Source organism: Mus caroli, chromosome 1, assembly GCF_900094665.2.
Source record: "Mus caroli chromosome 1, CAROLI_EIJ_v1.1, whole genome shotgun sequence".
Lineage (NCBI taxonomy): Eukaryota > Metazoa > Chordata > Mammalia > Rodentia > Muridae > Mus > Mus caroli.
The window spans coordinates 67,825,184-67,840,150 of record NC_034570.1 but is presented as its reverse complement, the minus strand read 5'-3'; the positions used below and the strand labels follow the sequence as shown (position 1 = coordinate 67,840,150).

Here is a 14,967-nt window from a genome sequence, read left to right as displayed (position 1 = left end):
GGTGGGTGAGACAGGCTGCTGAAATGGTAAAAGCTGCCTGAGGAACGGAGCTCAAGTCTGCAGCACTGGCTCCAGAAAGGGCTTCTCAGCCAACCTGCAGGATCACATGTATGCCATGAACCCTCTGGAAAACTTGCCTAACTTTAACTCCCCCAGGAAGCTCCATCTTTATAGGACAGGGGCTAGACCATAGCTTTAGAATCTCTTGGAAACTAGTTTCTCTTACAAAGGAGGAAAACAAGGCTCAGAGAGGTTGACATATTTAGATGCACTTTTTTTTCTTTTTTAATTTTAAATTTTCTTCCACATCCTAAATGCTACATTTGATTTTTGGTTTCTTTTGTTTTGGGAGGCAAGGTCTCTATTATTTTGCTCTGGCTGTCTTGGAACCCTGGCCTCAAACTCAGAGATCCACTGCTTCCTGATTGCTGAGATTAAAGATGCCCATGCCTGACTAATTTTAACCAGTTTTGGCTGCATGGGTAGCTTGCAGTTACCCTCCTAAGACTTGGGTCTCCAGAGCCTGCTCCTAGGCTTGCCGTGGCTCCGTCAGCCATCTGGGAACACAGGTCAGTGAGGGAACAGGGAATGAGCAGCTATTTCCACTCTGACCCTCCCCTCCTGGGAGCTTACAAATTCAACCTGGCCTCCTTTCCGTGCCAGTACTTAATAACTTTATTTGCATTTGGCTCCTTCCACCATGTGGAAGAGTTGGGTGCTGGCAGCAGCCTGGGCATCCTGCGCCCTCTGGTGGGCCTCAGGAGCCATGGCCACACAGGACGGCAGTCAATCGTCTAGCACAAGGTTGCAGTGATCCTCACTCAGGTCTGGGCCCCAGACCCAACCTCGGGGAACTGGGCTTGTTGGGGTGAAGCCCTGAACCTCTGGCTCTCATACTCGCCCGTGTTGGACACCCGCATGTTCTGACGAGCCTTCATCTGCTTCACTCGGTCCTTGTCCACTTCCTGCTTGGTGAGGACGAAGAAGAGGATACCACAGGGGAAGCCGATGGCCCTAGGGATGGGGAGATGTGTACCGGGTTTGGGCAGGGACTGGGACTGAGCCAGAGGAGCTAGAAGAATCAGGCCAGCTTTGTCACTTGTACAAATACTGTGGTGAGACATCTTACACCTACCTGTCCTTTGTGCTGAGTGCTGGAGGGTCCCCACAAACCAGAGCCTCCTGCTGCTGCCTGCTTTAGACAACCGTAATAGTTCTCTATTACATCCTGGCCAACTCCAAACTCCTAGGCATAGTACTTAAAGCCCAGTGTGGTCCTACCTACCTCTTCATTTCTCCTCTGATGGCTGATATTTATGAGTCTCTTCACTTGTGTTGAATGCTTCTGTGTGATAGCCTAAGTAGCCCAGGCTTGCTCTGAGTTAGCAAAGGACCTCCCTGCATACACTGTCTCATGTCCCGTGCCAGACCTCTTTATTTTTCTTTATGGTGTTAAGCATGTGCACAACCACTAAGGTACATCGACCAACTCTCAGTCTTAGCAGCTACAACTGAAAGAGGGCATTGGTAAGGGCCAAATAACAGGAAGCCACGAGAGCTGGTGACAATCGCAGCTGGGAGCCTCAGTTCCCTCCTTGGAGGGATGGAAATGCAAGGTTTACCTCAGGAAGCTTAAAACGTTATATGGCAAAGTACTGTCGTACCTCAGACATTTGCTGGAAAAAAATGTTAATTTCCCTTCCTTTTACTTTAGTAATTGATAATCAGTAATATGCATTAAGGCCAGAATCACAACCACAGAACTCACAGCAACACTTCAGCTTCTACACAACACAATCTGACACTTAATGACTGGGATTGGAATGTTACCCCTGCTCCCAAAGGGAAGGAGGAATCCAATGACTCAAATTCAAATCAGAGTAGCTCAATCTGCCCCACAGAAAAGCCACGATCCCCCAATTTTACATATTTTTCCACCCTACCCCCCCCCCCACCTCTTGTGAGAGTCCATTCCTTGACTCCAGCAATTTCCTTCCCTTGGATTCAGCCCTCCACCCGCATTTCGGAGAAGTTTCTAGGTCCCCACACCTTTCAGTGCACTCCCCACTGGTAGGCAAAGGGAGCAGTTAAACTCACCAGGCTAGCCCCACGGCTTTCATGGGGTTCTTGCCCCTCTTTCTGGGAATGTATTCTAGCTCAGGGGAGAGGGGCTCGGGCTCCTCCTTGCATTCTGGTGAGCTGTGGCTCTGCAGTGCTCTGGTCTTGTTCTGGGAAGCCTTGTTAGCTGTGGCTCCAGACAGGATCCCTGTGAATGAAGTATGGCATGTCAGTATGGGAGATGAGGAAGGGGAAGAGAGGCTGAGATTTGAGGAAGGGGAGTGACTGCAGTCTGGAGTAACAAGTGCAGTGAAGAGTCTAAAGAGAAATGGGAAAATCGCCATCGGGTGACACCTTTGGAAGGCTACTTAAACGTCACTGCGGGCTCCTCACCCTGGTGCCAAGGCAGTGAGCTTCGCTGCTGTTCTATTCAGAAGTCAGGCTGGGAAGGACTGCAGAGGAACTCACCGGAGACATACGTATGAAGGAAATCCGGGGAACTGTTTTAAAACTGCAGAACCTTAGCTATCCTTAAGGATAACTAACTCCATCCCGTCGAAGAGGAAGCTGAAGCCCGGAGACGAGCTGCTTCGCACAAGGTCAAACCGCTAATTACTTAGTGCTAGAACTCAAGCCTCCAGATGCCCAGGGCTCTTTCCTCTGCACTGCGGTGAGTGTGAAACCCCTGGGGCGCGGGAGTCTAAAGGTTTCTTTGGTACCCTCTCCAGCAATAAGACCCTAGACACGCCGCGCAACCTAAACGCAGGGGTTGGACTGGGTGACCTCTAGAGCATCTTTTCACCCCCAGACTCTCTAAGATCCTGCAGAGAGGTGTGGGCAGCAATTGGCAAGCTGACTTCCTGCTGTCGCGCTGGGTGGGATATGAAGGAAACGGAATCTTTTAAAACCCTGCCCTCCCGAGGGTCCCTCTCCTTACCCCGGAGGACGCGGGCATTTCTCGCCCCCCGGCCCTTCAGCGCCGTAGCAGCTACCACCGCCGCCATGTTCGGGTCCCACCCCCCTTCACTGCGCTCCCGGTCGGGAATTGTAGTTTGCGTAAGGGGCCTCCCCCGCGCCTTCCGTCCTGCCTACAGAGCAAAAACTACATTTCCCAGAAGTCCGCGTAGCAGGCCCGGGAGAACTACTCCTCCCAGGAGACCCTGGAGGCGCGCACGCTCGCTTGTTTCCCTTCAGCTGGGGGCGGAGTCATGTAAGGTGGAGCTTGGGCTCTCCCGCCACGCCCCGGCCTGGTCATCCTAGTTCTGCCTTATGATTGGCGGCTCTGTTAGTCCACCACTGTCGCTATTGGCCCGGATGCCGTCGCTCTTTCGGTCGGGAGTCACCTACGCCTACTTCCTCCCGGGAGGAGGGGCTCGAGTTCCGCGTCGTCGCGCAGAGCTGACTCTGGGAGGCGTTTGGGCCCAGAGAAGTGGATCGGTAGCTTTCGCCGCATGGAGTCCGAATCGGAGAGCGGAGCGGCCGCTGACACCCCGCCTCTGGAGACTCTGAGCTTTCACGGAGATGAAGAGATCATTGAGGTGGTAGAGCTGGATCCAGGCCCGCCGGACCCGGGTGAGAACTGACGCTCCTGAGGCCACGGGACAAGAGGCGCTCACCCCTGGCCTCTGACCCCTGCTTCTCCCCAGTCCCCCCTCCCCCCTTCCCTACCGGCCGTTCCTACCGACATTTCTCTCCCAGACCTCCTCCCCTACCCCCCACCTTTAGTTTCTAGGCCTGGCTGGGTGGGGGTTCCCTGACGCCTCCCCTGGCCCTTCCCCTCACACACCCCCTTCCCATCATGCCCTCTGTCCTCTCTTCCCACACGGTCGCTGGCCAACACCAGATCTTCAGACCTAGCCTCTCTCCCCCTCCCCGCCCCCCAAATGCTCTCTTCCTGCTCGGTACGTGTAGACAACATCTTAACCTTTTGCCACACGACCCACCCTAGCTTCACCTTTTTCATTCTTTAACCCTTACCCCATTCCTTCTATTATCTTTGGAGCTCCATCTTTTAATGCTTCTCTCAAAGCAGATGATCTGGCCCAGGAGATGGAAGACGTGGACTTTGAGGAAGAGGAAGAAGAAGAAGAGGGCAATGACGAGGGCTGGGTCTTGGAACCCCAGGAAGGGGTGGTCGGTAGCATGGAGGGCCCGGATGATAGTGAGGTCACCTTTGCATTGCACTCAGGTAGGCCTTTGAAGGGATCATCTCAGATCAGTGCAGATGGGCTTTTGAGTATGGCCTGTTGGTCCTAGGTAGCTATTATGAGAGACCAACGTGAAAGCCACCTACTTTGACCTGCAGGATATTCAAAGGAAGGGCCATAGGGCACTGGGGTTAAGTGTGACCCCTGGGTTCAAATCCTACCTCTGCTGTTTAGCAGTCTGTCAGCTTTGTTAGCTTTCTGGATCTTGGTATTCTTTAAAAAAAAATTATCTTGAATGAAAGTGAATGGAAGTAACCTAAGTGGAAATTAAAGGTAGTTTACACTCCAGAAGGGGCATTAATAATAATCTCGGATGCCAGCCTCATGAAACTCTCATAACTTAATTCATACCTAGCCTGGTATGGCCTGTCCTGTCAGCTGTGCACATGAAGCCACCTCTTAGCTTGCACCTCAGAGAATGTGGGAAGGGGAACAGCACAGCAGGGGGCTATGCTCCACAGGAGGTCACAGCTCTGTGGGCTCTGGAAGCGTTTCTCTAACAATCTGAGGCTCCAGACAAGAACTGGATGCAGCTGTCCCAGGAAAGAGCAACTATGGCTTTGGGGAGAGAGGGAGTGTGCTTCCTGAAGGTTCTGAAAGACAGAACTCTAGGTGAGAACCCGGTTCCATCCCCATTCTCATGGACTATGTCTTGGGACAGCGTCTGTGTTTTGTGTGAGCCTGGACCCCAAAACCAACACCTTGGCAGTGACAGGGGGCGAAGACGACAAGGCCTTCGTGTGGAGGCTCGGTGATGGAGAGCTGCTCTTTGAGTGTGCAGGTGAGAGGCTGGGGAGGTTGTGTTCCTTTGGACGTCCTGGCAGGGGGCCCCTGAGAAGACCCAGCTGCCGTTTACCAGCCTCCGTCTTGTGCCGGATTTAGGGACCCACAATGGAAGAAGAAGTGTTTGGCAGGCATTTGGACAGGACATGCTAATAGGCCAAGAGAGGCTGGCTGAGATGAGCATGGTGCTGGGGTAGGAACAGACAGGCACAGAGAAGATAGGCTCTGGTTGCTTAACAGTGGGGCCAGTAGTATCTGTTGTTGGGAAACCGGGAGTGTCTGGTCCCTGGCGCTGCAGCAAGTTTGGCCCCCTTCTTTGTTGAGGTCCTCCTACTTTCTTTTCTGCTCAGTTGCTTTTAAACGGTGACTAGATGCATGGGTCACTTGCCCCAGCATTTAGGTAGTTTTCAATGTTCTTTTTCTGCCACCTTTTCTTTTTAAAGGTTATATAGTTGGGTTGGCCTTGGATGTTGGCAAGGCCAGCCTCAAACTTGGTACATCTCTTAGGCAAACTTGAGTTTAAAACCTGCCTACTTCTCTTTGCTGCAGGCCACAAAGACTCTGTGACATGCGCTGGTTTCAGTCACGATTCCACCCTAGTGGCCACAGGCGACATGAGTGGTCTTTTGAAAGTATGGCAGGTAGACACGAAGGAAGAAGTCTGGTCCTTTGAAGCAGGAGACCTGGAGGTGAGATCCTTGGAGTGAGCTTCCACTCTGTGGGACCTTAAATGAGAGGGATAGCGGCAGACGGATCCCGATCTAGCCTGGAGAAGTTTGCCTAGAGCCATAGCAGCCCAGCTCTAGCAATGTATCTGTTCACCTGTAAAGTTCTCGCTGACCTTAGAAGGTCACGCCTTAGATGAGGCTCGTGGACTTAGGTAGGCTGGGTAGCAGGCCCTGCCTGCTGATCCTCCCTCTCTGATCAGTGGATGGAGTGGCACCCTCGGGCTCCTGTCCTGTTGGCGGGCACAGCCGATGGCAACACTTGGATGTGGAAGGTCCCGAATGGTGACTGTAAGACCTTTCAGGGCCCCAACTGCCCTGCAACCTGTGGCCGCGTCCTCCCTGATGGTGAGAGCAATTATCTCTTCCTGGGGGGTAGAGGTGGATTCAGTGACTTGGGGGTACTTCAGTCATTCCAGTCTCCTGCCCTATACTTGGTCTTACCTGTGACTCTAGGGGGAATTTGGGGACCCCCTACGCTATCCTTTCTGCTCATTCTTTCCTTGGAGTGTCTGAGTTTCCTCTGTCCTCTGGTTATCCATGCCTTGGTCCTTAGGGAAGAGAGCTGTGGTAGGGTATGAAGATGGTACCATCAGGATCTGGGACCTCAAGCAAGGAAACCCCATCCATGTACTGAAAGGTATCAGAGGGGGCGGGGTGTTTTCCTTGGCTTTGAGGGAGGAGCCTGAGAGCCAGGTATAGGACTCAAAACCTCTGTCCACCTGCTTGTCTAGGGACTGAGGGTCATCAAGGCCCTCTGACCTGTGTAGCCACCAACCAGGATGGCAGCCTGATCCTGACTGGCTCTGTAGATTGCCAGGCCAAGCTGGTCAGTGCCACCACTGGTAAGGTAAGTAGCCTGGGCTTCTTTGTCTGAACCTTCTGCCCCTCCCCTGTCCTTTCCCTCTTTGTCCAGGTCTGTGAGCCTCTTCTTTTACCTGTAGGTGGTGGGTGTGTTCAGACCTGAGACAGTCGCCTCCCAGCCCAGCCTGGGAGAGGGGGAGGAGAGTGAGTCTAACTCCGTGGAGTCCTTGGGCTTCTGCAGTGTGTGAGTGTGAGCAGAACCTTGGCCTGGAGACCCAAAAGACTGAGGGAGGAGGTGGCTTTGAGGAGAGATCTAGGTATTGGGACCAAGGAGGAGGGAAAGGTATATGAATCTAGGGCCTTAAGAGCCTTCTTTGTGTCACTTGCTTTCCAGCATGCCTCTAGCCGCTGTTGGCTATCTGGACGGAACCTTGGCCATCTATGACCTGTCTACACAGACACTCCGGCACCAATGTCAGCACCAGGTGTGATGTCTGGGGCTTAATTCCTACTTAGGGGCTGTTGTGCTGGCTAAGGGGCAGCCTGTCCTCTGTGGCCCCTCAGGGTGGGTTGGGGTCCTCTCTTCTCCCTTCTGACTTCTGCCCTACTCTGTTACTGTGTCACACTCCGGGACAGTCGGGCATTGTTCAGCTGCTGTGGGAGACTGGCACTGCTGTGGTGTACACCTGTAGCCTGGATGGTGTTGTACGTCTCTGGGATGCCCGGACTGGCCGCCTGCTTACTGACTACCGGGGCCACACTGCTGAGATCCTGGACTTTGCCCTCAGCAAGTAAGCATTGTGGGCTGGCAGCTCTAGAGAGTGGGTTTAGTGTGAGGTAGCACAGGTCCTTTGTGGAATGGGAGGCAATTCCTAAGGGAAACAGACCCAATGCCTGACTGTGTCCTGTAATAAAGGCATGCTGGGCCGTCCACCTGTGCAGTCACAGTCCTAGAACCCAGCCCTATCCCAGCGATTGGCAGTGAACTACCCATTGTGGGGCCTGACGCTGAGAATGAACCCGTCCTACTCGGTCTGTGTTCCTCCCATGTTAGGGGCTTCCTTCACTGGTTCTTCTGCAGTTTGCATGGGCATAGTTGAATCAGCTCCCTGGCTTTGGGAGAAGGGTCTGAGAAGCAGGTGCAGATTCAGGCAGGGACTGATGGTAGAGGCGATGCTGGAGCCGTTGCCTCAGGACCCCTGGGAGTGGGCTTGCGCTGGGCCTCAGGTTCCTCTGTCCTTTGACCCCTGTGTTCTGTCTACAGAGATGCTTCCCTGGTGGTGACCACATCAGGAGACCACAAAGCAAAAGTATTTTGTGTCCAGCGACCTGACCGTTAACAGCTGTAGCCTCTGGCATGGTGTCTGGTGTTGAGGGGGGATAAAGGGACGCCCCTGCCCCCAGCAGAGTTGCGGGGTGCAGAGGGAAGAGGAGGGGAGACCACTGGACTGCTTTCTGACCCCTTCAGCTGACCTGCTTACTCCTTGTCCTTTTCCTCCCTGGAGACCCGCCTTGCCAGGCCCTCCCTCCCCTGCCCAGCCCTGGGGCCTTGTAGGAGGCCATGTCTCTTTGACTTTGATTCGCTGGTGTGAGCCATGGGGTGCGTCTTTGTATGTTGGGGTTAGGTCTTTGAGGTTCCCGTTCTTTCCCTTCCCAACTCTCTGGGAAAGGAAAGGAGGAAGAGAGACTAGTTACAGATTTTAAAAATGTAAATAAAATATACTTCCCATTGGCAGTGTCTGTGTGCATTTTGTGGTGGCTGCGGGGGTGGGGTGGGGGTGGGGTGGAGTCTTCCTGTGGTGCTTAGTGTGTCTCTGGGTCCTTCTAGGGCAGTCCACTGGCCCCTCCCACTTCTGGAGATATGGAAGGAATAACTTGCCCTGATGGCCAGAGATTTATTTGGTCTGGGTGAGGTCTCATGGAGTGAAGGTTCCAATCCAAAGAAGTGGGGCACTGTGAGATAGAAAAGTGTTCTGGGAGGCAGCAGTAGCTGCTGCTTCCCTAATTCAAGTCCAGGTCAATGCTGCATTGGCTACTGGTGTGGTAGGCAGTGCTGGGGCCTGGATTGTCCCTCTTGGCTCTTCCTTGAAGCACTCGTAGACACCTTTGGGCAGCTGTCCTCCAGGGTGCTGTATAGCGCTGATCACCCAGCCCCATGGCCACAGGCACAGCGGCAGCACTGGCGCTGCCCAATGAGATGAGTGATAACAAAGTTCCAGGCCCTAGTGGTGGGCGACGCTCATAGGCCAAGACTGACAGGAGCAATGTGGCCACATAGGGCCCCCAACACAGCAAGAAGAGCAGTGTGGCTCCTGCCTGTGCCCTAGCCTGCCTCCAGGTGAGAGCCCTAGCCAGGGTTGAGGGTACATCGCGGCACACTGCCCGCTCCAGTCGGCGGATCTCACACAGCTGGCGGTGGGCAGTGGCCAACACTCGGACAGAGAGAAGGGCAGTGGCCCCCACGGCAGGCAACAGGAGCCCGTAGACTTCCAGGTAGAGGTAGGGGGCTGGGAAGACAGCTTGGGAGCTGCAGTTGGCATCAGGACTCCAATGGTTCCAGCCCAGAGCAGGCAGGCTGGCAAAGAACAGGGAGCTGACCCAGGTGAGGAACAGGGCTAGCCGCACACTTCCATGGGGCCGGAGTGGCTGCAACACTGCCATGTAGCGTTCCCCATGCACCAGCAGCAGATTGGCAAGCAGGGAAAGGAAACAAAAGTTGGGGGTCAAGTGGAGAAGGAGGCAGGACCAGTAGCCCTGATGGTTCCGGCTCCATAGCCCAGGCAGCATGGGCAGTGCCAGCCCTGTGAGCAGCCCGGCTAATAGTAGGCTTAGGAAGAAGCAGCCAGCAGGTGGGCTGCGCAAGTGGCGGTCCAGGGCGATGCCTAGGGCCAGGAGCAGGTTGGCGATGACGATGAGGCTTGCCAGGGCCAAGGAAAGCCCCAGAACCCCCATGGGAATGGCTGACAGCTCAGTGCTGTTGGGTGTCATCATGGGTCTTGGCACATGGAGGGTCCGGAGCTGCAGCCAGCATGCCTGGATGGAGGAGTGGCCAGAGTTAGGTTGGTCCTGCAGTCACTGCCCTGGTGGGGACAGCCCATTATCACTGAGGCTTCAGACTCAGACTCTGAGCCATACCTTTTTTTCTGATACAGATTTTCTCAGTTGCCAACTTAAAACAAACAAACTAACAAACCCTACATAGGAAAGTCATGCTTTTGGTTTCTCTTGGAAAATCAATTCTGGTGTTATCTTAGAAGAGGCTACACTTCAGGCGATAACCACAGTTCCCACAGGCAGCTTCGCCTCTCAGCCGTCCTGCAGCCCCAGGCAGCTATGTTTATGCCTGTCTAGACTGGAAGGCAACCTACCCTAAGCATTTGTCAATCTTTGCCTACCCACATCAGGGGGCCAAGAGAGGACAGTAGCTGGCCAGCCACTGGGTGAGAGGCTCCCAAAGGCCAGGTCTGGGAAGTCACAGAGTGCTCTGTTCCCGCACCCCCACCCTGTCTCCACGTGGAGCCTGTTACACATCAGTGAACAGCCTCCGGGTAGGACTTCCAGCCCATAAACTTGACTCATCCGCTCCACACTAGCAACAGAGCCCTTCCTGGGAACCGGAGGGAAGGGTGGGGAGATGCTTGGTAAGGAATTGGGGGTATTAAACAAAGACCTCCCCCCTAAATACAAGCTGAAACCAGGCTACAAGGAAAAGCCTCCAAACTGACTCCTGAGCTTACTTTTCCTTGGCTGCCTGGTCTCAGCCCCAGGCCACATTGCAGGGCCAGTGGGAGGGGTCCTGGATCCTGTCAACAGGAGCATCTGCTGTTGCTAGGATCAAAGTCAATACGGAAGGATTCTGCCCTCTGCTCCTCTGGCCTCTGTCCTAGGACCAGCATCAGCTGTACAGTTACCTTAGGCTGCAAGATGCTCTTCTTCCCTCCCAGTGCTCCCAACCCGCACTCCTGATGCTTTCCTCTCCACTGGCCACCTCCTTCGGGCTCCCCCACAGCCTGCCACTCAGACCTAGCTTTCCGTCTCCGGTAGCCCCCTAGTTTGTTCCCCTTTCTCCCTTCGCCACCCACTTTTATTAAACTACCGAGACCTGGCTTGAGCTAGAGACCCACCCTTCAGACCTGCACCAGCCTCCCTCAGTATAGCAAGAAAGGTAGAGATTATCCAGGGGTAATGTCCTGATGGGGTGTGGACCATGTCTCCTGAATGGCTTGAGCCAACGCAGTGTCGACCTCAGGGTCAGACCCGGAGGGGTGATGTGTAGCTACTCACATGGCTGTTAGGAACAGGTGGTGCTTGCAAGCTCTTCCTCTGAGGATCAAAGCATCGCATCAGCCACTCTTGCAGGTCTTCCCGCCATGCCTGGTGTCCTGGTCAGTGAGCGCATGGTGCTTCCTTCTATGGTGGAGACAGCAGGAACCAGGCTTGCCTGCTCAGACTCTGGCCTGGCCTGGACTCCTGAAGGGATGGAGGAGTCCAGGCTGAAGGACCTCAGTCTTGGCTCCGCCTCTGGGGTAGGACGTGGCACATCCTGACTGCTTTTACTGGGAGGGCTCCCCCCTCCTGTGTAAGTGAACCCTTCCCTAGCAGTCGGCTACATCATGAAACCTGGGTGGTGTTTCCTTACCTCTGAGAACCCTCTTGCTGTCCATTGCTGAACATTACCTGGGAAACACATTTTAGCTAATGAATGTTTGGTACACAACACTCCCCCCCCCCACACACACACAAACAGAGCCATTTTTAGGTATCTTAATCTCTGAATGTGCCAGGCAGCAGCCCGTAACCAGCCAGAATCTTCAGCCATGATCCTACACCAAAGGATCATGCACATGTAAGATGGAAGTGGGGCTGGGCACCTGATCCAGCCTTGTCTCCCCCGGTCTGCAGTCATCCTCATACCTCTCAACTTTTCTTGTGAGGCAGGGTCTCTCTCATATTGCCTAGGCTGGCCTCAAACTCCTGTGGAGTGGAGTGTCACCTGGAACTTCTGGTCCTTTTTCCTCCACCTCCCAAGTTATATGTCACAGAGTCTGATGGCTCTCCTACACTCTGCCATATTACAGGCAGGTTACTCGTGAGTTCATGGATGTTAGGTTAGCACTCTTATCAATGGAACGACACCCCCCCAGTCCTGAATGGTTTCTGAGTCAAGTTTCGGGAGATGCATAAGGCATAAATGGATCTGATATAGAGGTTCAAATCTGTGATTTCCAACATTTAGGAGCTGAGGCAGTGGGATCAGTGTAAATCTGAGGCTGGCCTGGGTTACGGCGATACTGTTTCAATACTGTCAAACCTTCCCAAAAGGAAAAGTCACCTGTTGCAGTTGCGGTGGGGGATGTCCGAATAGGGACCTGTGGATACCACAATGCTTGACAGTACCAAGGGGAGGTCAAGTCAACAAATGGCTGGCTCTTCCACCTCCATGGGGTTCAGAGGCATACTCCACAGTGAGCATAACAGGGCTGGTGGTGGTCCCACTGCTTTAACTGTGTGAATTTGGGCAAACTGTTTAAGTTCTCTCAACTCCCTTTCTTTATCTGCAGAGTGGAGCTCAAAATTGTACTTACCTAACCTGGGTTTGTGGTCCTGGCACTTGGGTGTTGAGACAGACGTGTAGGTGGCAGTAAGCTGCAGCCAGCTTCAGAAACATAGTCAGACCTTGTTAAAGCAACCAAAGAAAAGAAGAGTCCCCCTACAGCAAAGCAGGTAACATGAACCAGATGAGCCCATTCTCTTGAGTACTTCATTACGGTTAATGAGAACATCGTTAGGATTTCTGGTCTCTGCACCTGTTACCTTCAAACAAGTGCTCTGCCTTGAAAGGCAGATCGGGAGCCTAGGACATCCAAGGGGTGGCATTTTTGCTTTACAGGAAAACTGAGGAAACAAGGTGCAGAGAGAAGGACACGTTCAGGAAGCCGAGAGTTCTGTGTCCAATTCCCACTCTTTATCATGTGCAGCTTTAGGGCGAAGGGAGGGGAGCCCAGCCAAACTTCCTGAGAACTGAACCAGGCTGGGACTGCAGTAAGCTGGAATGGAGATGAGACCAACCTCCTCACAGAGCAAGACTTCACCATCCTTGGAGAGATGCAGCCTGAACGGCTGGAGGTCTGAGGACTCTGGCACCTTTTGCCCTACAGCGCACATTCCAGGGTCCTGGAGAGGTGGGGCTTCTGCTGGGAGACTAAGCAGACCGGTCTTAAATCCATCCTCCAGGATGACGGCTGGCCGGCCGGCACAGTCTCAGTCCCACGCAGTGGCAGTGGGGCATGAGTCAGGCTCTGGGAGAGTTCAGCCTGGGGCTAGTCTAAAATGGTACTAGACCCCTTGGATATAGGGGCTGCCAGGAATAAACAAGCCTGTCTTCTGTTCCCAGCTTCCTTCCCCAGAGATTCAGGATGTCTGTTTCTTCTCTGTTCTGTCTAAACACTGTGTGTGGTATGGCGTGTGAGGGGGGACAGCTCGGGCAGCGAAGCTGGAGAGTCTGGGTTCTGTCCTGTGTTCAGTTCAACGTCTCCATCACCAGCTCATATGCTTCCTCTCTGTAACTGTCAAGCCCTCGGCCATGACAGTTTCTTTTGCCCCCTGGTGCAAGTTTTCAGACACTCCATCTGCTGCCTGTGGCCCTGACCTGATGTTTTTCTGGTGGAGAGCATGTGCTGGGCTGGACAATCCAGACTGTCCCAGAAGCCTCCCACATCTCCCTGATCCACTTTCATGTTTGATTTTCCTGATGCATTAGGGACTGGGTGGGTGTGCTTTATGAAGTCTGAAAGCAGTTACTCTGGACCAGGGAAGCAGATGAAATTTCCTGTACTCTGAACTGTTTTCCCAGCTACTGTTTAATACGCTCCACACCAATGAGACGGGGTCTTGGTATATAGCCCAGGCTAACCTTGTACGCCCAACCTTCCTGCCTCAGCCTCCCAAGTGCTGGGGTCCTTGGTTTGCATCTACCACACCCAGTTGGCATGCACTTGAAGCTGATTTGAACAACATGCCTTCTAGGTCAGTGGCTCTCAACCATTCAGATGCTTCGACCCTTTAATACAGTTTCTCATGTTGTGGTGAATGGCACCCCCCCCCCCCGCCACGCCCAACCATAACATTATTTTGTTGCTACTTCATAACTGTAAATTATGAAACAAACTGTTGTGAATTGTTGTGTAAACATCTATGTCTTTTAATGGTCTTAGGTGACCCCTGTGAAAGGGTACTTTGAACCCCCAATGGGCTTGAGACCTACAGGTTGAGTACCCCTGGTCTAGATACTGTAAGACTGGCCAGCATGCTGGCTAACCTTAAACTCTTGAGCCTCCTGTCTGGGCTTCCCAAGTGCTAGGATCACTGGTTTATACCCAGTTGGCCTGCACTTAAAGCTGATGTGGATGTCCCTTCTAGACACTGTAACAGATTGGCCAGGATGCTGGCTTTGAGAAATCCGTATTCAGTTGCTGAGGCAGAAGAAACCCTGTCCTATCCTATGTGAGACCCTTGAATCCCAGCAATCTTAACAAATGTTCTCTGTTTAGGTTTCAGGGAAGACTGAGTAAGGGGGCATCAGGCAGACCCTATATAAAGGCAACCGAATGCCAGCTGCCACATATGATGGATTAGGTTAGGGCTTTTTCCTTCCTTATCCAACATCTTACTGCAATCTCATATCCCTTTTCCTGCTAAACATGTTCCATTCAGATTTAGAGGTTCCTCGTCTCCTCTCTCCAACAGAGGCAACCTAACCACCTTAGGTAAGAAAGCCAACCTTCAAGGGCACCTGCACTCACGAACACACACACAATTTTAAAAACATTGTAAAAAGGAGGACTGAACTTACCCGGCTAAATTCTAGAACCAGAGTGTAGCTCAGTGGTGGTTGGTGACAGTGTAGCATACATGAGGCTCTGGGATCCATCCCTAGTGCTGGGTGTGGGGGGAATCCCACCCAAATAAATATAACTTATGTATGTCTATCTGTCTGTGTGTACTAGAGATGTCTACAATGCAAAACATGCATTTATCTGTTCTTTTCCCATTGTGCCGAAGCAAGGTCTCACCCTGTGGGCCAGGAACGCAAAGCACTTCTCTGCCTTGTCCTTGGAAGAGCTGGGATACAAGTGTGAGCCACTATGCCCAACGCACCATGCTTAGCCCCCATTTAGCATGTCTCAATTATCACTATGTCCTGTCACATCACCCTATAAGCATGCACATTTGGTACCCTCTTGTCCCCTGCTGTCTTTTTTTTTTTTTTTTTTTTTTTTTTTTAGGATTCAGTGTGTTTCATCAGAGGTGTTTACAGGAGCATGAATACCTTACCAGTGGCTAAGTCATTGAAGAAAATGTCTTTTACTCCTCCCATCAGCATGGGTTTT

The 14,967-nt window shown here is 52.8% G+C and overlaps 3 protein-coding genes across 6 annotated transcripts in view; 1 reads left to right on the top strand and 2 right to left on the bottom strand.

The window, feature by feature from the left end:
- Positions 1 to 3,203, bottom strand: part of Pnkd (PNKD metallo-beta-lactamase domain containing) — a 72,755-nt gene extending 69,552 nt beyond the window's left edge. Inside the window, exons 1-3 of one of the 2 annotated variants that reach the window (XM_021158299.1) lie at positions 2,996 to 3,203; positions 2,098 to 2,266; positions 652 to 1,014 (exon numbers count right to left, since the gene is read on the bottom strand). In XM_021158299.1, coding sequence (XP_021013958.1) covers positions 822 to 1,014; positions 2,098 to 2,266; positions 2,996 to 3,062 — 429 coding nt within the window. In that variant the 5' untranslated portion in view covers positions 3,063 to 3,203 and the 3' untranslated portion in view covers positions 652 to 821. Of the gene's footprint in view, positions 1 to 651; positions 1,015 to 2,097; positions 2,267 to 2,995 lie in introns of those variants that run through there. The other variant, XM_029474495.1, reaches the window with a different exon arrangement.
- A 196-nt stretch (positions 3,204 to 3,399) lies between these two features.
- On the top strand, positions 3,400 to 8,307 carry Aamp (angio associated migratory cell protein). 3 transcript variants are annotated; one of them, XM_021158216.2, is made up of 11 exons: positions 3,400 to 3,630; positions 4,088 to 4,246; positions 4,927 to 5,046; positions 5,598 to 5,737; positions 5,977 to 6,121; positions 6,330 to 6,413; positions 6,508 to 6,623; positions 6,718 to 6,821; positions 6,972 to 7,062; positions 7,214 to 7,368; positions 7,842 to 8,307. In XM_021158216.2, the coding sequence occupies exons 1-11, from the start codon at positions 3,510 to 3,512 to the stop codon at positions 7,915 to 7,917; spliced, it is 1,311 nt and encodes a 436-aa protein (XP_021013875.1). In that variant the 5' UTR covers positions 3,400 to 3,509; the 3' UTR covers positions 7,918 to 8,307. The 3 variants fall into 3 exon arrangements, with proteins under 3 accessions (XP_021013875.1, XP_021013884.1, XP_021013891.1); XM_021158225.2 differs by having other exon boundaries at positions 3,401 to 3,630; positions 4,091 to 4,246; XM_021158232.2 differs by lacking the exon at positions 3,400 to 3,630 and adding an exon at positions 3,717 to 3,959 and having other exon boundaries at positions 4,091 to 4,246.
- A 243-nt stretch (positions 8,308 to 8,550) lies between these two features.
- Gpbar1 (G protein-coupled bile acid receptor 1) lies at positions 8,551 to 9,612 on the bottom strand. The gene has a single exon (XM_021177263.1). It carries the CDS (start codon positions 9,566 to 9,568, stop codon positions 8,579 to 8,581), a length of 990 nt encoding a protein of 329 aa, XP_021032922.1. The 5' UTR covers positions 9,569 to 9,612; the 3' UTR covers positions 8,551 to 8,578.
- Positions 9,613 to 14,967: the final 5,355 nt, after the last annotated feature.